This window comes from Pterocles gutturalis, unplaced genomic scaffold, assembly GCF_000699245.1.
Source record: "Pterocles gutturalis isolate BGI_N339 unplaced genomic scaffold, ASM69924v1 scaffold6938, whole genome shotgun sequence".
Classification (NCBI taxonomy): Eukaryota; Metazoa; Chordata; class Aves; order Pterocliformes; family Pteroclidae; genus Pterocles; species Pterocles gutturalis.
The window spans coordinates 21,704-47,477 of record NW_010120320.1 but is presented as its reverse complement, the minus strand read 5'-3'; the positions used below and the strand labels follow the sequence as shown (position 1 = coordinate 47,477).

At 47.3% G+C, this 25,774-nt stretch overlaps 1 protein-coding gene across 1 annotated transcript in view; it reads left to right on the top strand.

The window, feature by feature from the left end:
• LCLAT1 (lysocardiolipin acyltransferase 1) overlaps positions 1-9,582 on the top strand; it is a 73,140-nt gene extending 63,558 nt beyond the window's left edge. The window contains exon 5 of the mRNA XM_010076858.1: positions 8,796-9,582. Within this exon, the coding sequence (XP_010075160.1) occupies positions 8,796-9,304 (509 nt within the window). The 3' untranslated portion in view covers positions 9,305-9,582. The remainder of the gene's footprint in view (positions 1-8,795) is intronic.
• The last annotated feature ends 16,192 nt before the right edge of the window (positions 9,583-25,774 follow it).

Genomic DNA, 25,774 nt, shown 5'->3' with positions numbered 1-25,774 from the left:
CCCTTTAGGGCCGGGGAGGGAAGACCGAAGGGCAACTGTCCCCGGGCAGCCTTGGTTCCTGAAGCCACGAGTCGGTTTGTGCTGACAGTGGTACCCAGGAGCCACGTGTGGTGTTTCAGACAAGCTGGCCATGGCTCTGGTAGCAGCTGGGTCAGAGGACCCATGTCCAGGGAGGTGGCAAGATAGAGTTGTATCTGTAAAGCCTTAATGGAGGTTGTAAGCTGTTCTGAAATGAATTAAATCCAGCACCACAACCTGTGCTTGTATTTCTCCCGTAAAGCGTAGCTGTGCATACAATGCCTGCAGTAATTATGAGCTAAATCTTCTGTATTCCACTTTGACTTGACACGTGTCTAAGTATTTTGGTACAGTTTAATCCACAAACCAAGAATCAGTTCAGCACGTGATGTATCTTAACTTGCAGACCAGGATAATATACTTCTCGATCTGCTTTCCCAGCTTTCCCACAGCACTGACTTCTCATGCCATCACTGAATTACACCATGTCTTCCTTCTTGTATTATCTCAGATTTGTTTTGGAGAGGAGAAAGGGAGCTGGCAGGTGTGTCTGTGGAAGACATTCAAATAGAAAAGAGGGACATCTGCTCCTGCCCCTGTAGTAACATTGGTTTATAGTCCTGCAAAGAATCACTCAATCTGTAAAAGCATTTAAGTCAATTAGATTTTATTGGCATTACAAGTTCAGTGTAGTGATGGTGATTAAAAAAAGAAATCTGGGTAAATTATTGTTTGCTTAACTCCAGTCCTTATTTTCTGAGTTATGGAGAGGACAAGGGGAGAGGTAGGTTAAAGCAACAAAGGCGAAGCCAATTAGCAGCCCCCAGCCTGAGGTGGGAGAATCTCAAACTCTGTCACAGGTGAGAGTGGAAAACCCCCATAGTTTTGCATGCCCTGGCTCAACCGGGGGTCAGCAGTCTTTTAAGGACGGTGTGCCAGGTTGTATTCCCCTCACCTGGTCAAAGTTCCTCAGAAACGGGGGAGCTGTACCTCATCTCCGTGGGAGGTGGCTGCCCTGTTCAGCCGTGGAGGCTCGATGGGCTTTATGTTGGAGAACGGTGTGTTTTGCCTCTCAACCCAGTTGCACGTCACTTCAAGTCCTACCCAAATATTGTCCTGGCACACTCACTGTGGCTTGCTGGCTCCATTGCCTTTCAGAATATAGCAAAGGACTTTATAATGCTTAATAAACAGGGCTATATATCAGCTCTCACAGCAATGCTGTAGCTGCAAGAAAGGACATAGCCTTTGGAGGCATAAAACCAGAAAACAAGTGGGAGAGTTAGTATTAGGTGTCTGTGTATGGACTTAATGAGGCTGTTCTGGAAAACTCTACCTGGTTCCTGCACTCACACTTTGAGAAGTCTGTTGAAATATTAGGAGAGATGCAGAGAGCAATGAGAGGGATTTGAGCTTTTCAAAACATGCTTCATGTTGAGATTTCAGAAGCTCAGTAGGTTTAGTTTGTTCAGGAGCGACTTAGAAGGTTGGCAGACCAGACCGACACTTACCTACGTGAACACAGGCAGCTCTGTGGTTTAGCAGAGTTATATGGTCAGGAAGTAAAAGTATAGAAATAATGTATGCACACACCCCCCCGATTAATTAGAGGAAATGCCTATCTCATGTTAAAAGCTTTAAGACAAGGCAGGATGTCTGTCTGACAACATCCCGTGGCAAAACCAAAAGCATTCTGCATAAGCTCCTGCGGCCTGTGTTATTCAGGAGATCAGATTAGATGATCCCGTCTGGTCTTCAAATAATTAAATTAGGTGTTTACAGAGATGTCAAAGCGGATTCCCCCCCCCCCAAACAACTTCAGTTAGTGGTATTGTTTTACACATTAATGAGATGTGGCATCAGGCTGCAAAACTATGTGATTTAAATGTATTTAATGAAAGAATTAAGCACATGTAGTGACTGGTGATAGCTATGAGGATGTCCTTATCTCTCTTCATCTTTGTATCAGCTGGGCTGGAGGTACTTTGTGGGTTCCTAGTAGTCCCCTCCTCGCCTGTGCAGCACCCAGAGCACAGCCCCTTCCTGCTGGGTGACAGAAAGCAGCCAGGGCTGTCCTTTCCCCAGGCTCCCACCCTCAAAAACAAGAGGTCCCTGACTCCTTCATGTCTGCAGGTGGAAGGTCTTCCTATCTCCTTATATCACAACGCCGGTGGAAAATCAAATAGCTAGAGGAAGAATTGATATGCAGGATCGCTCTTCTCTGTTAATCAAAGCCAGCATTATCATTCTGTCTTTTTTTGTTTCCTTATTTGATTGCTACACTTACCCAAAAAAGATTTCCAATAGCTACTGAGTTGAAAGTGATTTAGGTTAACCCTGGCTGACACCGCTGCTTTAAAGGGGGCTGCCTGAAGTTTTAAATCTTCACAAGGATGGTTCTTCCCAGGAGGGGCTGTAAATCCTTGAAGCTGCTCCCTCCTGATACTGTGTTCTCAAAGAAAAATTACTCAAGTCTCGGGAGCCAAGACAGTAATATTTCCCCGTAAGCAGTTTTAGATGGCTTTTGTTTTAATGTCCAAAAATGTATCTTTGTTTCAAACCTAACGTACAATGCTCAGATATTGTGAAACACAACTAGCTTTGTTCTACTTGTTTCCATATCTGTTTAGATTATATTGCATATATTGTTTGTTTACAGCAATGCCACCTCTCCTTCTGGTGGGTTTCCTAACAAAATGTATATAAAGTTAGGATATTAAGGGGTGGGTGGGGGAGCTATAGCTGGTGCTCTAAGGAAGCCTGGAGCTGTATGATAGAGGGACGAGTATGGTGCTTTGCAAAGGAGGGAGGAGTTATAGCTATGTTGTGATGGGAGCTGGAATGGACAAGGGCCTCACATATTGGTCCCACTTATCACTGGACAGCGTATTTTAAGGTGATCACCTTAAATTAATATTTTGTTGTGAGAGCATCTCCGCGTTCGGGCTTAACAACTCATCAGCGTGCTGTTCTGTGATGTTCTGTGGTTAAGAATAGAATCTTCCCTGCTGGATCAATGCAGGGGAAGAGACTCTATAATCCTTGTATGATTTAAAGTAATGTCAATGATAACTAAAGTAAGACAAATTACAACTGCTGAGATCCTTGCTAGGGATGGGAATGGGTAATAGCCACCACTGTTAGTGCCAAGCAGACTCAGCTGCCTGTTCGCCTTCCAGGCTGCTGACAGCCTGAGCAGTTCATTGCATGGATTTGTCTGGGGCTCATCCTTATTTTTGGCTCGCTGATGGTCATTTTGGCTTGAAGAGCTTCTTTTCTGAATCATCATTTTGGCCCTCAAGTCGCTGCTTCTGTAGATCATTTTGTCTCTCAGTGAGCTTGCTCAGCATTGCTTGGTGCCTGGTATGAGCAAGAAAGTGTCCTTGTCACTGACGTGAATCACGACTGAGGAACAAGCAGTGCTTGGGCTCCCAGACGATGCTTACAGCAGAGGGGATGGGTCTGTCCAACCAGCCCACTTATTTGGGGCTGTTCTGTGGGGCTGTGCATCACTTCTGGCAGTTTTCACCAATTGCAGCTGCCTTGCAAAAGCTGAAAATACTTTAATCCTGCCTTTTATGTTCAGGCTGGGGTTTCTCCCCCTGGAATTAAAATACTGTGCTGACATGGTATTGTTGAATACCTAAAATTAAAAGTAATTTTCAGTTTACCTGTGATGTCTTTATTTTGAACCTAGTAAGAGGCTCTTGGTTGTAAGGTTTTATAATAGGTGGTGAGATAAAAGGTTTGTCTGCACACGTGGAGAGGAGCACAGAGGCACAAGGGAAGGCAGGAAAAGCCCCAAAACCTGGATGGAGAAACAGAGCCCCTACCCTGGCTCCTCCGACGGCTGTCACAGGAGAGCCATTGTCCTGTGGGCCAGGGTGACACCAATCACAGTGAGTCCATGGGAGAGGCTCCTGTCCATCACCTTACAGACTGAGGGGGGTTACTGCTTGCAGGGCTTTGGGACACATTATGGGATGCCCAAGAGGAGTATTTGGGGATTGTACAGGATTTATTATGATATATTTAGGGGAGGCACCAAAGGTAGGCAACAGGATGGTTCAAGGTGGTTTGGGAGGAACAAGTTTGGGAAGCTAGAGGAATAAGAGGTAAAAGGGCTGGTCCCATGCAAACCAGTACACTGGCCTGGCTGTGCCTTGTGCCAGATCAGCCCAGTCTTCCCCATCTTCTCATTAAACCCCATTTCTAACTATTTTCCTGGGTGAGGGCACTCTGTGGGTGTGTGAATGGAGGGTCCAAGTGCTAGCAACTGGAGAGACCAGAGTCCATGTCTGTCACGTGGGTCCACATGTCAGGGTGTGATCAAGCAGGACTAGTTGGGCAAGTAGGGTAAGAGGCTTGGGAGCCAGGTATCAAAGTGTCCATAAGCCTTGGTCAGATACTGGAGAGGTCAGATGGCCACAATCCAGTGACTGGAGGGACTGCAAGGTCCAAGCCAGCAACTGAGGAGACTGTTTTCTGTCCATGCTGATCCGTGGCCATCCATCTGTCTGTGCCAGTGCATTGCACGTGTGTATTTGTGTGCGTGTGTACTGGGGATACATGCTCAGGCTCGCTCCTAGCTGGGGCAGGGAGCTGTGGCAACCTTACCTCTGCTGGGCTACCAGATCCTGCAACTTCTAATGTAGAATAAAAATTCTGAGGAAACAGCTGGTATAGCGAAAGAAAATGTCCTCATTTTTCCTTGGAAATGTTTTTTCAAAGAAGACATCTTTCTCTGCTGCTGTTGTTTTGGTCATGAGCCTAGTAGGTTCTTCCTCTGCCACCTCTTGAGTGCAATGCCCAGAGCAAGCAGCTGTGCATTGTGATGGCTTAAAGTCATGTCATGTATCAACAGAGCCTGAAATATAAATAACTTTGATTGGAGCACAGAAAGTTTTAAAAGAAAAAGAAGAGTGCTTTTGAGGCATTTTGTCATTCCCAAAATGGAGACTGCCACATGGATTAATCATCATCTGCATGCTATGCAGTTTATAGCTGCATAACAATAATTACAAATAAATTTATATTCACTCCCGAGCATTGTAGTAAGGTTTCCTTTTCTGAGCTGCTTTCATAAAGTATGGGACATAATATTGTTCATGAGTATGAAGGATATATAGTTTTACTGCTGCAGGAAGAAAGTTGTGAGACAGTAAAGCAACTGAAACTGGTGGGTTTTTGTCCTGAATATCTGGGCTACCTGCCTCACATTTTAGCCCTAATGGCAGTTTCTTAGCTTAATTAGATTTCAGATGCAAAACTCTGAACATTATTTGATTTCCTCTGTCCTTCATGCCTTCCCCAATGGAATGTGGATACACACAAGAAAAAAGAGGAGCCCTCAGATGTCACTAAAATCACTGCAAAAAGTGGTTTGTCCACTGACAGCTTCTCTGAACTATGAGCAAATATGTTTGCTTACTTCAGTTTTGACCTGCTAGAGAAGTAGAATGATGTGGCTTCCCTTAGGGCAATTTCTTCTTAAAATGTGCAGAAGCAGGTTTTTTAAGCAGATCTGTAAATTGAGGTGGACGAAAGATCTTTAAAATCAGTGACTTCCCTGCATCTTCAGTTAGGATCACTTTCTTTTCCTGGTTGACTGGTACCTTGCTTTTGATGTGAAACATGTGCTGTTAGATATCTCCAGACTGCAGAGAGAACGAGCTTAACATCAGAGGGACCCTGAGACAGTAAAGAGGCCGTAGTCAAGGATGCAGGTTTGAAACTGCCTGATTAAAGCTAGCCTAAGGGAATTTTGTCCCTGCTCACAAGTGGTCTGCCTTCATCTGCTGTGGTAATTTTTCTTCTTTTTAGCAGATTTGCTTGTAGCACATCTGGTAGTGATGCATTGACCCTGTCAATATTGAAAGATGCCATTGATAAATCAGCAGAAAATACGCCAAACCTCTTTGTTCCAGTGTGTGATGCGGATCGGCTTTACTGTGCGTAATACTAGCAGGGCATGGTTCTTTCAACAGCTGTAGAAAACTGATTGAAGCTGCTCCTTTCCACATGCTTGACTTGCTAGGGAATGAAAGCTTCAGGCTGCCGTTTGTGTGGAGTTTTTCAATATGTATGACCCAAACAAGGGGTCTGTTGAGAAAGGCTCTAATCCTCTTACATACGCACCTGGTATTCTGGTCTTCTCTCTTTCTGATGTTTCTGCACTTTCAGATATGCTAAGTCTACCTTTGAAGTTTCATTTCATCTTGTGTAAAATATACTTTAACAGGTTAAACCCTGCAGCTGGGAATTAGGAGATACTGGTTGAAACTAGACACTGAGCAGGACACTTAATCATCCCTTGCCTCAGTTTCCCCGTGTGTAATGCAGAAAGAGCAACATTCACTCTCCTGTGCACAGCTCTTTGAGCTTTGTTCTGAGTAACTAATTTAGAAGCTATAATGTAGTGTAGACCTTTCACAGCCAGGCATGAAGCCTTGGTGGAAGGTATCTGTCTGGGGATACTACAAATCCGTAGGTAAGGAGGAGAGGCTTCCCTGTTTCTGATGAGGAATTCACGGGCAGAAATATATCTGCATGATGAAGGGATCAGACCAGCTGTGTGAGTTCAGGGAGTCTTGCCCAGTCCTGCCAGTCCAACACTTGCACAGAGTCAGAAAATCTGTGTCTTAAGCAAAACTGATGATTTATTGCCTGTGGTCTGTATGCCAGTGATCCTTATGTGTAAAGCGTTGAGTTTTCAAGAACATTTGTATGTAATGGCAGACTGACTGTTTAGCTGCAAAGACACAAATGGGTGAGAAACTCGTGCAGCCAAAAACTCTTTTCGTAGACTATTTTTTTCATACAAGGATCTCAGGAAGGCTGGACTTTTCTGGCCTCCCTCTTGAGGTAAAGTGTGTAGGTTTTATGTGCCACCAGGACCTGAGGGAAGACAGATTTTAAGAGATGGGTATCTCTTAGAGGCATATGCAGCAGCCCTTCCCCTGGCTGGGACAGAAACTAGGGGATGTTTGTCCTGTTGTGTGACTGTATTTCCTTCTGAAGGCAGAAATATTTTTGAGTAGAGGGAGGAAAAATATGAGCTGTTTTCAAAATGAAAATGCTTTGTGCTAAGGTGCAGCAGGCTGGCCATCATTTCCCTTTGTAAGGGTTGGGTTTCCAAGGCACATTCAATTTTGGCATCTCTTGGAAGGAGATCTGAAAGGTTTTACCTGTGCAGAATACAGTGATTCTCTGCTTAGACAGGGTGTGATCCCATAGCTAGATAGGAGCTGGAGTGTTGAGTTTTGCTCTGATAGACCTCCTAGGAGACATATAGAGCTCTTTAAAACCCAGGTAACTTGCCACAAAACTGTCCAAGAGAGATCGTTATAAGACAGCAGTTATAAAACACTCTGAAAGGCTGAATAGGGTTTTTCCCCCTCTTGTGATATTTGGAGTTGAACTTTTGATACATCATTTTGAACATGGCCTTTTAAAGTAACTTTCTATTCTGTCCCTGTCATTTTTAGAGCTGTAAAGGAAAGCAAAAATGCCAGAGAAGGGGAGCAAATGAAAAGGGGGAGCAGGGCTAAAGGAGTAGGTTTTGATTGTCTTTGCAAGAAGTGACATCATCTATGAGAACAAAAGTCTTCAATCGCTGCGACTGGAGACGGCTTTTAGTCTCCAATTCTATTTTGCCCTGAGCCAGCCAGCCAAATAAAAACAGCGGGATAAATCACTGCTGGCAGAACTTAGCAGTTATGCAACATCCAGTGCACCATGCGCCTATTTTTAGATCGGTTTTACACTACCAAAATTTACTTTATGAAATCTAAAAAGAATGTCTGCTCAGAGGCCGGGGGATAAAGAGGGTATTTCGAAAGGGCACAATGGAACAACACTGACTACAAAGATGCACTAGCAAACCCCACTTTGGCAATATCCTTTCAAGACTGTTGGCTCAGTGGGTCGTGGTAATGAAGAGTAGAGGGTTGTTTTTTCACCAGTATTCCCCTGAAATTCTAATCTGCAATTGGTTTTTAAGTGGTTAACTATACTCACTTCACCCAAGTAGCCAAGTATATGTGGTTTACCTAAAGCTGGGCTTCTCCACCATTGACGCTGTACTTTGTCTTTACCAGATCTGGAATGCAGTGAGCAGCAGCTCACCTCCCCACAGCTCTGGGTGGTCAGATTGAAAGAAATCATGTTATCTGGAGTGCTCTGCAAAGCTGGCTGAGCTACAGAGATACTCCTCATCCTGTGTGAGGTGTCCGAGGTCTAATGAGCTTTTGATACTTACCTGGTCTATGTTTCATGTATTTTTCTGTCAGTCTTCAGTGAATTAGGATTGTCTGTGCTGCTCACTCCAGATCAAACTGGATCTTTTTCAGTGTTCACAGGAGCATAGACTAAGTTGTATTTCATTAGTTAAAAGCAATTTCCACTTGCAGCACAGGTATGAGTAGCTGAAGATTAGTCTCACATACTCTGCTTTTTATCCAAGACCAGATGTGCATCTTCTCTCCTTTAAATTTGACTTTATCCTCTTACTCACTGTGTTGTAATTCTGCGTTAGTTTGTACTGTGTTTCCAAAGGTTTTTTTCACAGATTAAGAACAGATAATGTCTGGGAGAAGTTTGACCTCTCAGCCTTTAGAGATTCTATCAGATAAAACATATTCAGCGTGGCTGACATGTCTTTGGGATTTCTGCCACAATTCGGACAGTTTTCAATCACGCCTTGAAGCAAATTAGTGTTTTGACCATTGCATGATCTGCATTGATCTTTTTTTTTTTTCCCCGAACCTTTCTTCTAGGTGACAATCTCGATGCTATCCATGACATAACCGTGGCATACCCCCAAAATATTCCTCAGACAGAGAAGCACCTTTTGAATGGAAACTTCCCAAAGGAGATTCACTTCCACGTCCAGAGATATCCCATAGAGACGGTGCCCACCTCTAAGGAGGAGCTGCAGCTTTGGTGTCGGAAGCGTTGGGAAGAGAAAGAGGAGAGACTCCGACACTTCTACGAAGGTGGAAAGAGCTTCAGTACGGCGGGGCAAAGCGTTATTCCACCATGTAAATCTGAGCTCAGGGTCTTCGCAGTCAAGTGCATCTCGCTCCTCTACTGGACAGTGTTCCCACTGGGTATGCTTATGCTGCTGTACCTGTACAGCTTTGCACGATGGTATTTTGCAGCCATGATCATCTTTTTTGTTGTGCAGCAAAAAATATTTGGTGGACTGGAACTAATTGAACTGGCTTGTCATCGATATTTTAAAAAACAGCAGAAATTTCACGACACGAAAATGAAAAACAATTAGTTCTGGGGCAGGGAAAGAAGTAAAAAATGGGTGGTTTTGAGATGTCCTGCACATTTTATGCACAGGGAAGAATTTTTGCATGAGAATTGTCTTTTACTATCGCCATTGTTAGACATTTGCACTTGATTCTGTGAAGAGAAAGAAAAATGTTAGTTATTGCTACACGTGAAAATGGTATTTTTTAATCTCTGAATGTAATTTCAACATTGCTCTTGCAAGCAGCTAGCAACTGCATTCTGCTGTAATTAAGAAACAAATTGCTGGATTATTGAACAATCGTAAGCTAAGAGAGACAGATGTATGATTTCTGTATAATCACATTGTCATAAAGTAAGCACCAGATTTGGAAAGCTGGTAAGTTTAATGATGTTTTGATGGGAGGTGGAAGTTGGAGGAGAAGTTGTTCTGTTTCTTTTTTCTATTTCAAATATTCAAACTTTATTTTAAAGTAATATTTTTGCATAAGCTTTCCAAACACTGCTGAACAGTACCACTATTGAACCATTCTGGCTTGGTCACTCAGAAGGATTTTTAAGCCTTGTAGTTTCGTGTTGCAGTACAAAAACCAGTGCTGACTCTGCCTCCGTTTAAGTCTTAACTGATTATTTAATAGATGTATGCAACTGAGTTTTGATTTCTCACTGTTTCGTACTGTTTTGTTCTCCTTGTTAGCTGTGGGACTCATTCCTATTGTAGTACACAGAGCTGCAGGATAAAGGAGCTGCTTTTTTGTTGTTTTATTGGTGTTTTTTTTCTGGTGGAAGCAAAAATAAGTGTCTGCGAGTAGCTGGCAAATGTTTTTTCAAAAAGGTCTCCTTGTAGACATTATGTGATTGAAAACATTTTATTTATTTTTCAGAGTAGGCAAGGTAGCTTTTTTTTCCGAGGCATTTATTTTGGTTTTCACATTGCTTCCTTAGACATTTCAAGTGTCCATATAGCAGGAAGACTGCTTGTTCTGTGCAGACCTATTGAAAGGCATCTGATGCAATGGTTGTCTCCTTATAGGTACAAGAGATGGATTTCAGACTTGCCACGGCACAGGGAAATTGAGTTATCTCTTCCCTTTGCAGTATTCTCTTTGCCTGATTACATCATTCCTTTTCCAGCCTCCTTTACAATTTTGGGGGTTTCTTTTGTACCTCCCACTATAGCACTTTCCTTTCTTTTGATGACATTCAGAAAATCTGAAGGCTTAAACTCTGATAAGGCACTTTCAAGTGTATTCCTTGTCATACAGAAGTAAAAGACGTGAACGTTGCCAGCTCTTAGGAGACACTTCAGGTTAGATTTGTTTTTCAACCTCAAAAATGTGAAACCACTTGATCAACTGTATTGCTGCAAAACCTTCCTGACTTACTAAATATTTGTTGTTTATTGCCTGAGACTTGTTTGAGCTAAGCCAGGATGGCCTGGCTCCATACATTGAGTGGCATTGCCATGAAATGTGAAAGCACAGAGTGCAAAATGTATCTTGTACTGTGCTGAAGATCTCAAGCATTGGGTCCGCATGGTAGGCAGATCTGTTTTCTTCTAAATTGCAACACTAAATATGTTGTCTAATGTGTTTGTATGAAAGGCCATTTTTGGAAAGAATCACCAGCCTCTGTTCAACGGTCCTTTGCAAGGTGACAAGTATTTTTTAATCTATGCTTATAATAGCTAATTGTTTATTATACAGAAAGTACTTGAAGCCATCCATTTTACTCTAATTTTTTTAGATCCCTTTTTTCTTAAGAATAAATAAAACTAGGTTTATATGTAGGGTTATTTTTCTTAATGATTTTTTCATATTTATATTTGAGTACCTGAAAAGACTGACAACTGATGTTTCATTGTCACAAGCGGAAGGAGGTTCTCTCTGCACTATGGGGACTTTTTTAAACATAATTCTGTGACATCAAAGGCATGGCTGCATCTTAAATCTACGTAGCCTGGTTTTTCTTCACCTAATACTCTGCTTTGGTGCAGTTCTTTGCACATCCAGGTAACTAGCCGCAAGGGAAAACCCAAAAAACCTCATATTTGGTTAATGCAGAGGAGAACGAAAAGGTTCTTCTAGCCTGTCCTGAGCCATGGCTGTGCTGTCACACCAGGAGTAACCATGGGCATCCTACTCCAATAGCCTTAACACAGTCTTCTTGGCGGGACAGGTTACATATGTTGGTGACATAAATACCAACTATGCTTTCCTCAGTTGTTCAGATAACTTTGTGGTGTTGTCAAATGTATCAGAAGCATCAGTGTGAGTCTTGGTCATGGACCGGTGAAAGATTTCTACTATCTGTTATGTCTGTGTGTGTTTATAGTTGAGCTCTGAAAATTAAATGAAATCAAATGCAATCATCATTGACCCTTACAGGGGGTTTTCTCCCAGCTGGAGCCAAACACGTAACCTAATGCAATGTGGAAAACATCCTGCGAATCTGTAATTCATCCTCCTCTCTCATGTTCTGATTGAAGAGGAAGAATAATCGTCTTGTCAGCTGCAAATGTCGCATTTGCAGTGTGTGACTCTGTGGTGCAGGGCAGCACATGATAAGTAAAGAATCCTCCTCTCCTAAGGAAGGGTATTGGCTTTGTGACTGACGTAAATTTTCAGATTATGTGCATCATTTTCCAGCTCAATTAGAAACGCAAGGCGGGGGGAAAAAATGAATAAAAAGAAAAAGCTTTGTGGATATAGAAGCCTCTTTGTTTATAAAGTGGTTAAGGAACTGGAGGAAGATCTTTCTGTGAATGCTTTTTTTTTCTCTTTGGTCAAAATGTAGCTTTTTACTGAAAAGGTTCAAATGTACAGATTTTTTGGAGACTGTTTTGTTCTTACTCTGTTTCCCTATGTGAAGTACACTATGATGGCACTTAGGGACATGGTTTAGTGGTGGACTTGGCAGTGTGAGGTTTACAGTTGGACTCGATCTTAAAGGTCTTTTCCGACCTAAATGATGCCGTGATTTTATGACAGGTCGAAATGGTTTCAATGCTGTTAGGTTAAAGGTGCTAGTACTCCAAGAATCACACCCCCCCTCTTTCATGGAACACGTATTGGGACCGAGACTCGTCTCACTCATTGCCGTGTTTGTCAGGGCTCACCTTCTCTCGTGGTCCCAGCAGCCGCACTGCTCGGCAGCGACTGCTCCATCTACGGGACCTACAGGTCTTGCTAGGTCCTGCTTACGTTATCTGAGATCAATGACATGCTTTAAGGATCCTGCTCTCATTTGCTCAATCAAATGCTTCCTCATCGGCATCAGGGGCTTCTTTCTCTCTGCTAAGAAGGGAAGGTTGAAATCCTGACATCTGTGTTTGTCATCAGGATCATCTGGGTAACAGGACATCAGGCCAAGACATTTCTCTCTTGGCTTCAAAGCTGCAAGGCCCCAAGCTGGTCTGTAAGGTGTTGTCCTGATCATACTAAATGTAGTTCCTAGTTTTGTGTACTGCATCAATCTGTATTGTTTAAAAAAGATCTGTGTTTTTATAACTTGATTTTATATGTACACCGTGTGAAAGGAAACACCAGGATACTACAAACCTATGAAAAAGCCTTAGTTTTCAGAGTCCACCGATTATATGAGAATGTTTTAACCATGTTCCAGTTACTCTACAGCAACAATAAAGACCTGAAGCATTGCATGGGTTTAATTTTTCCGTTTTCTTTTTACTGCGTGACGTATTCTCTTTGCACCCGTAAGGAGCAACCCTTGTCTTCAACCGTATGGCTGTCTGTCTTGGGCAGGCTGGTGTCCGTTTGGGTGCTGCACCTGTGGCTGTTGGGGTGGTACATCTCCTTCCTCTCCACGGGAGGCTGGAAAGGGGTGGCTGGCTGTACCCTGCCTTCTAGCCACTTCATGTAAAGGGTTACAGAAACCACAAGAAACAGACTCTGGAAGCAGGTTCTATGATATCTGCAGTGTCTACATGTGCTGAGAGCATTCAGATCAGTCCCCAAAGGCCGAAATGAGCCATGCTCTGTACCAAGCGGCTTGTCTCTCTGGAAGGATGGATGTCACTGCCTCTTTTTTCCCTCAGAGCTCAAATATGCAATGAAAAACTTGATTTCTCCATCTTACCTGCCATTACAGAAAATAATAATAAAGGAGGCCAAAGCTTTCACCCTCCAGCTGCCCCCAACGCCTCCTTCATAGTTCAGTACAACGGGTAAAAGGTTGGCTTCTTTCCTGAGGACTTTGAATCAGGCTGCAAGCTATCTCCACCAGAAATTATTCCTGGGAGCAGGGTGCACGGTCTGTGCTTATAACATGCTTGAGTGACTCTCCTCCTGGCAAGGGTTTGTGCTGAGACACGGGAAAGGTGGTGAGAGCTCACCTCTGTCCTGGCTGGGCCTCACAGAAGTCCCGGCGGCTTTAGCGGGAGTGGCGATAGGCCCTGAATTTTTAAGCAGATGTCTTTGTTTTATTCCAGCCTGGCTCTGTATGGTTTGTCATCCCTTTTTCTGGAGTTCTTCATCCAAGGTGTTTCCTCTGGTGGTGGGCTATGCAGGAAGCTGACAGGAGGAGTTTGAGCAAGACCCCGAGTTGTATGAGAGGGATCCGCAGAGGGGCTGGCGTGAGTGTGGTGGTTTTGGTGGTCAGCACCCCCTTCCCTAAATTTCTGTCTCCCTCTTGCTTGTCAGAGGGAGGAGGCCAGAGCCCCTTCGCCCTTGGCTGCAGGGAGCAGAGAAGCACCTTCAGCCTTGCCACAGGGGAGAGCTGGAGGGGCTCAGGCCTTAGCTTGGCTTCTGCATCCACAGGACAACACCAGCAGAGGAGGATGAGCTGCTGCAGGGTGCAAGAACATGGGAAGATGCCCCAGGAGGAGCGGGAGACAGCACTGGGCACGGCTTTCTGCAGAGCCATAACCCAGCACTAACGTCACTGACTGGTCTTGCCCTCTACCCCCCTGCTCTGTTTCTTCCCCTGCCTTCGAGTCTTGCCCAGCTGCTTGGGCTGCTGGGTGTCCGGTGAGTGGTGGAATGTATGTCGACAACACTGAACCCAAAGGGAAGGGGAATGTTGGGGATGACGGGATGGAGGTGCTGGGGAAGGTGTTGGCTCTGGGCAGCACTGGGTGCAACTGGTTGCCCCATCCCTGGAGGTGTTCAAGGCCAGGCTGGATGAGGCTTTGAGCAACCTGGGCTAGTGGGAGGTGTCCCTGCCCATGGCAGGGGGTTGGAACTCGATCTTTAAGGTCCTTTCCAACCCAAACCATTCAATGATACTATGGCTGGGAGTGTGCTTCAGAGGCTGAAGGAAAAGCTCTTCATTAAGAGACTTGTTTGGAATCTTTAGGAAAGTGGAGAGAGAAAGAACGTCCTCCATAGGGCAGTTCACAGGGTGACCCACAGACTGCCCCAGGAGGAGCCTCTCTGTTCTCACCTGACCGGCTGCCCACCGACGCTGGCATTGCCCATGCGTTGTGTGCCTGCAGCTAGTCGGGGTGATCTCTCCCCTCTTTCCATACTCACATTTCTCACTTGATGCCCTGTGTTTCAAGTCATGCAAACAGCTCCTCCTGTTTCTTGTCTTGGCAGCTGCGCAAGACCCTGAATTCCTTAGGGATGGAGTAAAAATCAAAAGCAAAAATCGCTTATAATGCAGCGCTGCCTCCTGCAACCTGTGCATTGCCTGGCAGATGGGTGTTTCCTCACCTGCTGGGCAAGGGGCTGCCTCATCGACCCCTTCCCCACTGCCGCAGCTAGATTTCCTTCCGGACTATCCACTGAAATGATTCAAGTGGAGATGTTCACACCGGTAGGTCCATAGGTTTGCCTCCAGTGGCTTTGCATACCCTGCCCCGTGCTGTTCAAAGAGCTCCCTGAAGCTCAGCTCTGAACTGGTGTTGCTCGAGGATTAACATCAGAACCAGTGGATCTGCCTCAGGGTCATGGCAGGGAAACCTTTTCCCTGCTGCATGGATGGGAGGGGATCCCCTCCCATCACTGGGGTTCCAGTCAGACCAGATGGCCAGGTGCGGCGCTGGCAGCAAACAAAACTTTTCTGGTTCTTTTCTTGCTCTGTGCCTTCCCTCCCAGGAGCAAGTGAGGTTTTGGTGCACCCTCAATGCTTCAGTTGCTTAAAGCATGAGAATACAATCCTGGAGCCATTGTCCTACGTGCATCAAGCTGTGCTGGCCAGGCTCACAGGGCAGGAGTCGAGGACTGTGTGACACTGCGGGGTCCCTGCATTTGTCTGACCCTGGAGAGACCCGCAAAGAGAGGGGCCAGATCAGGTTTCTCACAGTCTCCTGCAGGGACATGTGCCATCAGGCTGGGGACTGCACGGAGTGTGTGACATCCTCCTGTCCAACACAAGGATAATGGGACACAGAGCATCATCCTGCGGGACCCCAAGGCTCCGGCCACCAGCTGGGAAGCTGGAGAGGAGTACTTGGGAAAGGTATGGCTGAGCACGGACCTGCTGACCCACAGCCCTCGGGGCGTGTCCTTGGTGCCTTCCCAAAGATGCCGTGGGTGACACGGGAGGGGGACAGTGTACACTGGAGGTGTGCTGGGTATCTTATTCCAGATGCAATAACTCATCTGCCTGCCCCTTCGCATCCCTCACATGTGCCCAGCACACACACCCCCGGAGGGTTCATCCTAGTAATTCGGTGGGGTTTTGTGTGACGCGGGTGAGATGTTCAGCTGTGATCTCTGCTCTCCTCGCTCTGTTCCTGCTCCAGCACCGTGTGCAGGGATGCCTGCGTGGTCCAGATGGAAGCGAATGACCTCTGCTGCCTTCATCCCCACTCCAGGATGAGCTGCTGGGAGCAGGGGCTCTGGCTGGGGCCTCAGAGGTCCATCGCTTGGGCTTTTGCAGCTGTGTGAGGGCAACCCCAGCGCTATGGTCACTCAGTGGTCAAGTACCCACTGGTTGTGTGACATCTCCAGCCTCCTCACTGCAGATACCATGCTCCTTTGCGGGGGGGGAGTGTTTGCTTTTCTGCCCTTGCTGAGGGTAGGGAAGGTCTTTTCCAAGGAGATGTTTTATGCAAGATCACCCAGCACGGTGCTCGGGGCTGCCTCTTCACAACGTGTGAAGGTTAAAGGCAGGCACTCGGCTCTCTGCCACTAGTGACAGAAAGTGCTATGGAAGTGAGAGAGAGCCTAATTAGGGATTAATGAGAAGGGAGCCTGTGGTTTTATTATCCGTTGGACACAAGTACCGTGGATGAGCAAGAGAGGTTGCATTAGCTGCCTCCTGCTGAGTCCTTCCAGCAGGAAGGTCCTTTGCAGACTTTCTGCGTCATTTAAGGCTGGGAGGTGGAGAAGGGTGACAAGGAGTGGTGGGCCTCAGTGTCCTCCGCTGCAGGCTGGGACAGACCCCAGACCTGTAGCCCCGCTGGTGGACTGCAGACCTGGGGGCAAAGACCTTGGGCTGTGCTGCTGAGTGTGCCACCGACCAGTGGCATGTGTCACACACCTTCTGCTTCCCAGGTGCTTCAGTGGGACTGGGGACACCTCCTGGGGATGCACAGCTGCTGGGGGGACACCGCACTGTACCACAGACTCTGGGTTCTGGGGACCTCCCAGGTCCCTGAGAGGCAGTTTGGTCACAGTTGTTCCTTTTCCTCAGCCTGGTGACAGGCCATGGCACAGCAGGAGAGGGATGGGATGGCATGGGATGGGATGGGATGGGATGGGATGGGATGGGAGCAAAAGCACAGCTATTTGCTTCTGTGGGGGGGTAGAGCAGAGCCCCCTGTTTTGGGATCAGTCCTCTGCCCCACTACAGCCTGGTAGTGAGGGACCCTGGAAGATACCAGATCACTGGCTGTTAGATAAAGACAGGAGTAAAACTGGGGAGGTTAAATACCTGATCTTTAATTAGCGTCATCATTCCTAGCCCTTGTATAAAAGCTCTTAAAGTTATTACAGGACACGCTGGATGCTTGCACAGCAGGAACAACAAACGGAGGTAGAACAGTCCTTGTCATAAATATCATTCATTCGTCTCAACAGCCCTCTTTGCCATCACGATGCTGCTCGCAGCCAGCCTGGCTGAGCAATGCCAGACCGATGGCGAGTGGTGGGTGCATTTGATGGGAACGGCTGCTTCTCTTTCTAAATAATACAAGGCTTGCATTGGTTTCTGGTAGGCAGATCCCTGAACATTTATCAAGGAGAGAAACGTCCTGATGTGGGGCAGACTTGGTTGCTCTGGGTCCTCTCCGTGGGGCTCCTGCTGCAAGTGCCACAAGGAGCCAGAGACCAGGGGTTACAAATCCCTGCACAAAATCCCCGCTTCTGCATGCATTCCTTGAGTCTATTAATTATGTGATTATACTGTATTTTGAATGCTTTATTTAATGATTCCTCTGCATTTTGCCACTCGGCGATTGCAGTCACAGCCAGGTCCTGAAGTTATCAGACATTCATTTTGTAAGACTGCAGCCTGATTCTACCGATGTCTTGCTTATTTGATACCAAGATGTCTTTACTACCAACCACTTTTTAAGCCTTCTGTATTGACCCAGTATGCGGTTAGGTGCTTTCCTTGCTCTATTAACCAAACCAGGTGCCTTTTCCAGGGACAGACCATTGCACCCCTAGGTATAAAGTCTTTCAGTTACCCCTAGAGTACCAAATGCTCCGACACATCCAGTTAGGAAATGAATCCTCCTGTCCCCTCCCACTCTGCTGCGTCTCCCCCAGCAGACAGGAGGATTAGGGGAGGAAGACCTTCCCCTGCACCATGGCGGCGGTGGGCAGAGTGGAGAGGTTGTGCTGAACCTGGAGTGCTTCCAGGGCCACCAAACCTTCCTGAGTCACTCGTTAAGTCAATACAGCAGGAAGTCATCGGAAATAGAAGACAGTGGAAATAAAATAAATAGTGAGGTATCCATTCACACCCTTGGCAGAGGCGTTCCGGCTCCCGGTCCCCTGCGTGCCCACAGGGAGGACGGTCGCTGCTTATTAGACAGGTTACGCAATTGGAGTGGGCTATATTTATCAGGAGAGTGTGGCGTACACACCTTGAGGGTCAGACACCCGGCAGTTTGGAGAACATTAGCTCCCCTAATGAATCAGCAGGGAGAAGGACCTAAAAATACGACTCCGCTGCAGAAGGGCATCGTCGAGCTGCTGCAGGAGCCAAGGTCAGGAGGTCCCGATGTGCTTCTCTGGCTCTGGCTGGGGTTGTGATGCTCTGCTCAGATGCTCATCACTCTGAAAAGGCAGGATCCTCCTTTCAAACTCCTGCTGTGGTGCTGGATGTCGAAGCAGTGCCTAAAGGAGGAGAAAGCCCCCTGATCCATGCCATAACCACCGTATTGTAAGGTCAACCTAATTTTTTGGGCTGTTCTCCCTCTGAGTCCAGTAATTCTGGCCTCACACAGGTCTAGCTCCTCCGGCAGGGTGCTGGGCTCACCTGCCTGCTCTGGGATCCAGCTGTGTGACTTCAGGCATTATGCGTGGAAGGAGCGTGAAGGTTGGGCTTGGCCCAGGATGCAGGTTTCTCACTTCCCAAGTGAGGGCAGCTGGCATGGAGAAGGCAAGGTATGACCGTCTAAGGTCTGATTAGTGCACCAGGCACTTTGCATCCTCCTTTCTTGATGGGTTGGATGAGATGGAGAGAAACCACAAAGGGTGGTGGAAGCCACCTCGGATGCATGGGATGGCATCCAGGCTGTGCTCAGCTGAAGCAATCTCAGCAGCCCATGGCTTGTCAGGCAGCAGGTCTTCCATGACCTTGTCCTCTTTCAGCCTGGCTGTGCCTGCTGCATCCCAATGCCATGCTGCTCTGCACTGGGAGAGCTCTTGGGTGGTGTTTCTACTACATGGAGGGAGGAAACCTGAACACGAGTGGGGTCCATCCTCCTTTACAGGGTGTAGTAGCACTAAAATGATTGATTTTGTTCAGGGGTCCAGGCAGTCCTCGGTTGGAACCCAGTGTGGAGACTGGTCTGCACCACCTGTGCCAGGTGTCAATACGTATCCAGCTCTCCCTCTTGCTCAGGGATCCCACTGCGTCCTCCTGCCAAGGGAACAGGAAGAAACTTTGTCACTCTCCTGCAAATGGTGAGACGGGACCTGAGGAAGGCTCCTGCCAGGCGTTGCCCAGCGGAAGGAGCTTCCGGAGGAAGGCTGGTCTCAATCCCTCTCAGTGAGCAGTCTGCAGGAGCGGCGGAGCTGTCGGTGGAGTAGAGAAGCTCCAGTGTGGCAGTGGTGGCCCACGGTCACCCCACATCAGGCTGGAGACACGGAGGTGAGCAGCCAGCTGGAGGGGTGTTTCTGCTGTTTTGCATGAATAAAGATGGTTAATGAGAGCTTTTTTTAGGAAACTGGAACAGGTGGAAGGAAATAGCAGATAGTCTCCCTCCATTTGCTTGGTTTCTACTATTATAAGTGGATTTGTTTGCCTGCAGCACCCAAGAGCACAGCCCAGTGCCCTGGTTTGCCTATAGCAGTTTTTTAGAGTGGTCCTTACCCTGTAGGCCCTATGCCTTTTTAAGACCTCAAATACTGTGCCCCGGACCAAATTCTGCCTTCCTGTAGACCTGATGGAGAACCTGCCCACTGGAGGCAGCGAGCAGAGCCTGGCCATGCAGCCTGTCCTGCAAGGCTGGTGACCATCCCAATGGCTGGGCATCCCTGTCACATCCCCAGCAGCATCTTCGGTCCTCAGCTTCACGCTGTTCAGCGACCTGCCCCACAGAAGGCCAGACCACCGTGCTAAAGACCTGCTCTCTGCTTGAAATACACCAAAACTACAGAGGGGTGAATTGCAGGGGGACTTTGAGTTAGTGACCCATCACAGCCAAGATGGATGTCCCTCTCGGTGGGGTTCACAGAGTGCTGGTACCAATTCAGGTAACCTAATCCCAGGGTCTCTCTCTGACCCACCCAGAGCCTCCGTGCTTTGTTATGGTTTGGAAAGGCTTGCTCTGAAAGTGCTTTCTTGTTGCTATTTTTGTGTGTTTCTGAAGAACGATGAATGTCAGGGTGGAGGTTACATACAGGAGCAGCAGAGCTCCCTGACTGCTGCAGCTGGTATTAGTTAAGCCTTGGGAGGATCCCACTGTGCTGCCAGCTGAGGACCAGGAGCATCTCGGGGGTGGTGCGGGCAGAGGACAGAGAGAAGGGGGAACCAGGAGCTCACGGGCTGCCCGGGATGGATGGATGCAGACAGACACAAGCCTTGGTGCTCGCGTGGAGCTCTGCAGGTGCCAGGCACAAGCTGGGATCCTGGTCCCCACCCGGAGCACTGCTGGTGACTGCTTGGTGATGCCGGCAGCCCTGACAAGGGAAGACAGACCCTTGGGAGGTTAACAGCAGCAATCACATCCATGCTGCAGGTCTGGGGCGCTGGGTAAGGTGTTTGCCTGCATTGCAGTCGTGTGTAGGGTCAGTCCCACCTTCAGCATGAATGAGAATGGGCTCACGAGGCACGCCCCTCTCCTGTAACAGCTGACAAAATTGCTTCTAGATTTTAAACCCCAGGACACAAAAGCCGTACCTTTATCGTTTGCCTGCAGTCCCAGCAGCTCCACGTATCCTCATTAAGCAACCACTGATCATCAAAGTAACCTGACAAGTGCAAAAGGCAGGGGAGATGCGGCTGCCCGGTGTGCCCACAGCTGGTCCCAGCTCCCCACAGCTGCAAAACCTGGGGGGGGCTTCTCCCTGTGGTGAATGGAAAATGGCGAACTGGATTCTGGGCCATGCAGTTTTACCTTCCTCTTTGGAGGAAAGATTTAAATAATCCTTTCATTTGTTTTTCATTCTTGTGCCCATACCCTGGGGGAGGTGTCTTCAGAGCAGGAGGACCACCAGCCTTTGGTCAGCTGGGTGTGAGGAGATGTCCATGGGCAATCCGTTGGGGTGGCAGCCTGACCCCAGACTAGGGCTGCTAGAACATTTGGGAAGAGGGACGGAACATGCAGGGATATTGGTGCAGCTCCCTGTCCAGAGCAAAAACCACTCCAATTCAGCTGTAAATGCCCAGGCATTCAGAGTGTTTGGACTTGATGTGTTGAGTTAATGTTTTGGTCAGGATTAGCTCATGGATGGTTTCTCCAGCCACCAAACTTGCTACAGAGTCTCCCAATGGAAAGGCCGCGATGCATTTTGGAAGAGAGTGTGCAAAGGCCAGTACACACAGAGGAAATCACGATGGGAAATGTTATGTCGATCCCAGTGATGGAAGCACACTTGAGGATGACTCATGTGTGCTGCAGTGACAGGAGGAAACATGGCCGCTTGTGCTCATTTTGGGGCCAGGAGCCTGCTTTCTGGAATACACTAGAGCCGGGCCTGCAGCAAAGTTCCAGCTTGACCATGATGCTTGCTTCACCCTGGGACAGGCACCGGCTGATACATAAATTAACTTTCCCCCCAGCCCAGCTTTCAGAAAAGGCTTACACTGGGCTCTGTAATTGCACAAAGGTTTAGTACAGCTCCTGTCTCGGCCGAATGTCTTCAGGCATCACTAATTAAACTGAATTTTCTAGGATGACAAGTGCCTTTCTTGTCTTGCCCACAGCTGCTGCAACTGCTGCTTGGGCTCCAGTGCTGCCTAGTTGGTCCTTGGGCTCTGCCTGTCATGGGCTCAGCCTTGTGCACAGACCTGCTGCAGGACCCCTGGGCTCCCCTGGGGCTTCCCAGGCACAGGGGCACTGCCTGGTGTTTATTTCTGCAAAGAGCTCAGACTGGCTGCAGACTGGTCTGTAGGTCCCTTATCATCCTCCTGTCTGTGCCTGGTGGGGACAGACAATAATAGATGTTGGATGCTGCAGGAAGATGCAGAATTTAAATGTATTCCCTTTCCTTCTCAGTAATAAAAATGTTTCTCCCCTAAGAGTCCCTTGATTAATTGATCCAGCAATTGACAAATCAAGGATGGGAATGCATAAAATCCAATAGAAACAGATGAAAATAGCATTATGTACCATCTGAGGCAGCCAGCGATGGCAGGCAATGAAATGACTGCAGAAAAGTAGGGCCTTGAGCTGGAGGAGCCCTCATTAAGATGTGTCAAGGGGATTATTAAGTAAAAGAACATTGATTTTGTTTGAAAGATTTGGCCATCCATATTAAATATAATCTCAGTAATGTAATCTCTGAAGTTGCTTTAAATGTCAGCCTCACTTGGCTACATCTGCTTGCTGGGGCTGCTGCCCCATCACCCGTTGTACTCTGTTAGCACCCATACAGGGAAAATTCACATATGGGTTTCCTCTAGGGAATAACCCTATGCCAGAAAGGCCAGTGTATATAAAACATCTGTGACAGTAACAAAAACAGGTAATTTACAACGACAGAAGCATATTTCCAAGCCAGAAATCACTTTAAACTCTGGGCTTTCATGTGAGACTTGAACACCGGGCCAAATTCTCTGCCTCTATTAGCACATGCAGCTCTGCTGGCTGCAGCTCAGTGTCCTCAGAAGTTGAAGCCCCTATTTTTTTTCTGGGTCCCATTTGACATAATGCAATAGGTAGCATGGGTTCTCTGCTGCCTGCTGGGGAGACCTGCAGTCAGAAATCCAGCACAGCAAATGCAAGAGGCACTCTCATCATCTGAGACAGATAAAAACTTTGAATAAAGCCTTGCCTGTGTCTGTCGGAGCTGAGGCACCTCCTCTGCTCCCGCAGGAGGTCTCCAGCCCTGTGCACTCCCCCCAAGTCCCTGGGATGAGAGCAGCAGCCTGAGGACAGCGATGGAAACAAGGGCTGCCACCAGATAGGAGGGCTCAAAAGTAGCTGTGAAAGCATCAGCAGGACCAAGGGAAGATTGGAGCATTTTGGTGCAGTTATTCCTGCATCCTGGGCATCCAGTGGGTGCGGGGAAGGCAGCAGTGCAGGATCCAGGTGGCTGAGCACATCGGTTGCACAGCTTTGCTAAAGGAGCACAACAAAAGGCACCAAAACAATTTCCTCATGAATCAGAAGTGTCCAGACACAGCTGAAGGCACTGAGCTACTCGACTGTAATGGAGTCAATTTTGTCCTTCAAAGTGCAGCGTACAAACCTTTTTATAGCCGTGCGCCAGCAGAGCTATTTTTTCCCCCACCAGCTGCTGAAAGCCATTCCTGTGGCTCCCTCTCCAAGCCTTCGCTGCTATCCTGCAGCTACCGTTTTGTTGCTTGCTTGAGTGTATGGGAACTGAATGGCAAAGAAATAGAACTCTACTGCTCTGCTCTGACATTGCTTTTGGGTCAGGAAGGAGTCCCATGGAGGTGGGGGCTGGCCAGGAGGTGGGGAGGGGGACAGTGGGAGCAGTCGCGTGGGACGCGAGGTCTGCTGCCTTCATCACTTGCGGTGGTGGGGCCACAGCAAGAAGGAGCTGAGCCTTCGTGTGGTGAGCAAAAGAGCAGGGAAGGTCCTTGCCCCAGGATGCTGAGGGCACCAAAAGCCTCATATGGGTCCAAGGGAAGAGTGGGCACCCTGGCAGAAGAAAGTGCTTTGGAGACAGTTAATGCACAGAAAACATCTCTGGTGCTGAGCTCCTCAAGCTGGAGATGTGCAGGGTTTGTGAGCAAGGACTCTGGTGGGTTTGCCCTGTTTTTATTCTCCTCCTATTAGCCCCTTTTCAGGTAACACAGATCTTTGTTCTGACCTGCTTCTGCCTGGCCTGATGTGAGCAACTGACCAATCCTTCCTTAGGTCCACCAACTATTCTGACCTGCTTCTGCCTGGCCTGATGTGGCAACCCACCAATCCTTCCTTAGGCCCACCAACTGTTTCTCCTTCGCTGTTGCAACTGTGAAACAAGAAACAGGACAAAGCACCGTTAAGATAATCCTACAGGCTTTTGCTTGGTAAAGTCGTAACCACACTCTGAGTGCCAAGCCTGCGCCAACAAGGGCTCTTCCCCCATCTTTCATTGCAGTAATCCAATGGAAATACAAACACAGCCTCCCTTTGGAAAAAAAGGAAGAAGAAGAAATGGAAAGAAAATAGATTTGAGTTTGTTGGGCGAGTCTGGTAGTTTTGAAAAGCCACAGAGCACAAAGGGGAAAATATACATGGAAAGCAAAATACAGAAGCTTTTTTGTGATGCCAGCTATCTTCCTGTCCTTCACTGAGAAAGGAGCCGCATGAATGTGCGGTGTTATGATTTGCTCTTTCAAACGGCTGAGTCAAATACCAGCTAAATTACAAAGAGCCGCACAGAGACATGAAGGACACGTAATGACAATATTTTGTCATTCCTCCCTCAGACTAGATGGATGTGGAAAGCAGGAAGAAGGAAAAAAAATTGCATTAGGATTCAGACGGGATTTTGATAGCAGTTATTAAATGAAATGTAAAGGTTATTTTTAAACCCAAACCCCGGGTGCTGCTCCAAGCATGAGCAGACTGACAAATGATTTAAATTTTTCCATTTTCTTAATATTTTTCCTATAGATGTGTTTACCACACAGGCAGGTGTTGCAACCTAAAATTAAAAAAAAATAATAAAATAAAAAAAAAACAGGAAAGGCAAAAAAAAGAGCAAGCTGGGTGCTTAGGCAAAATTTATACCAACAGAGCAACAGCTGAAACTGACATTTCATTGCTGGTACACCTTGCATGTCCGGTTTGTGGTTATTGTTCTTCCAGAGTTTAGGTGGGATTCAGCAGTGCCTAGACCTCATCCTAGACCTTGTCATGTCTCACTGAGAAGCTGTGGTTTTCATCCGAGGAGAGGGAAGAAAAGGGCTTGTTGTTGCTAAGACCAGAAGAGTCAGCGTTGAGATCAATCCACCAGTCCCAGTGGGGTGACGGACACCATGGAGAAAGGCACCATCACACCATCCCAGCCCAATCGCCGCAGCCGCAGCGCTGGCCTTGCTCACATCACGTTTGTCTTGATCAGCTCCTGAGAGTGACTTGTTTCAGATCCTCCCCTCCAGCTTCATCTTCATCTAAGACTTCTCCCTCTCCCTCTTTATTTTTGATGTGGCAGGGCCAGTCCCATATCAGCTGTGAATAACTCATCTGATGACCTGAGATCATTTGCCATTTCATCTGGGCTGTGGTCACAAAACAGCTGTGATCACTCCCACATGTTTAGGGCCAGAACTACCTGCCTGGCAAGGTTTTCTTCTCTGAAACCTTTCTGTAATTTGCAGTGCTTGTCCTTCTGGAGGCACTGGCAGTTGATACTGGTTTTTGCAGACGAGCAGTAGTTTATGTGGCAAGAGGTGAGCGTGGAGGAGGGTAGTAAAGGTGGCTGTTGACCACAGCAGTTATTTTCTGTAGGGTGGCAGAGACATCGGATGTGGGATGGTTTGAGAAACATCAAGGGAAAATGCTGGACCACAAAGTGTTAAGAGGAAAAGGTTAAAGGCCCCAGCACACCTCTGTCCACAGCACTGGAATGCTCTTGCTCAACCCCACATTTTTGTGTCCCGGCATGTACAAACCGACCACTTGCTGCACTCTTTTGAGCTGTGCGCTGAATGATGATGAAGTGACATTGTCATGGCAACATGTGTGGAAGTCCTGGTTGCATAGCAACCCAGTGCAGGCTGATGTAAGACA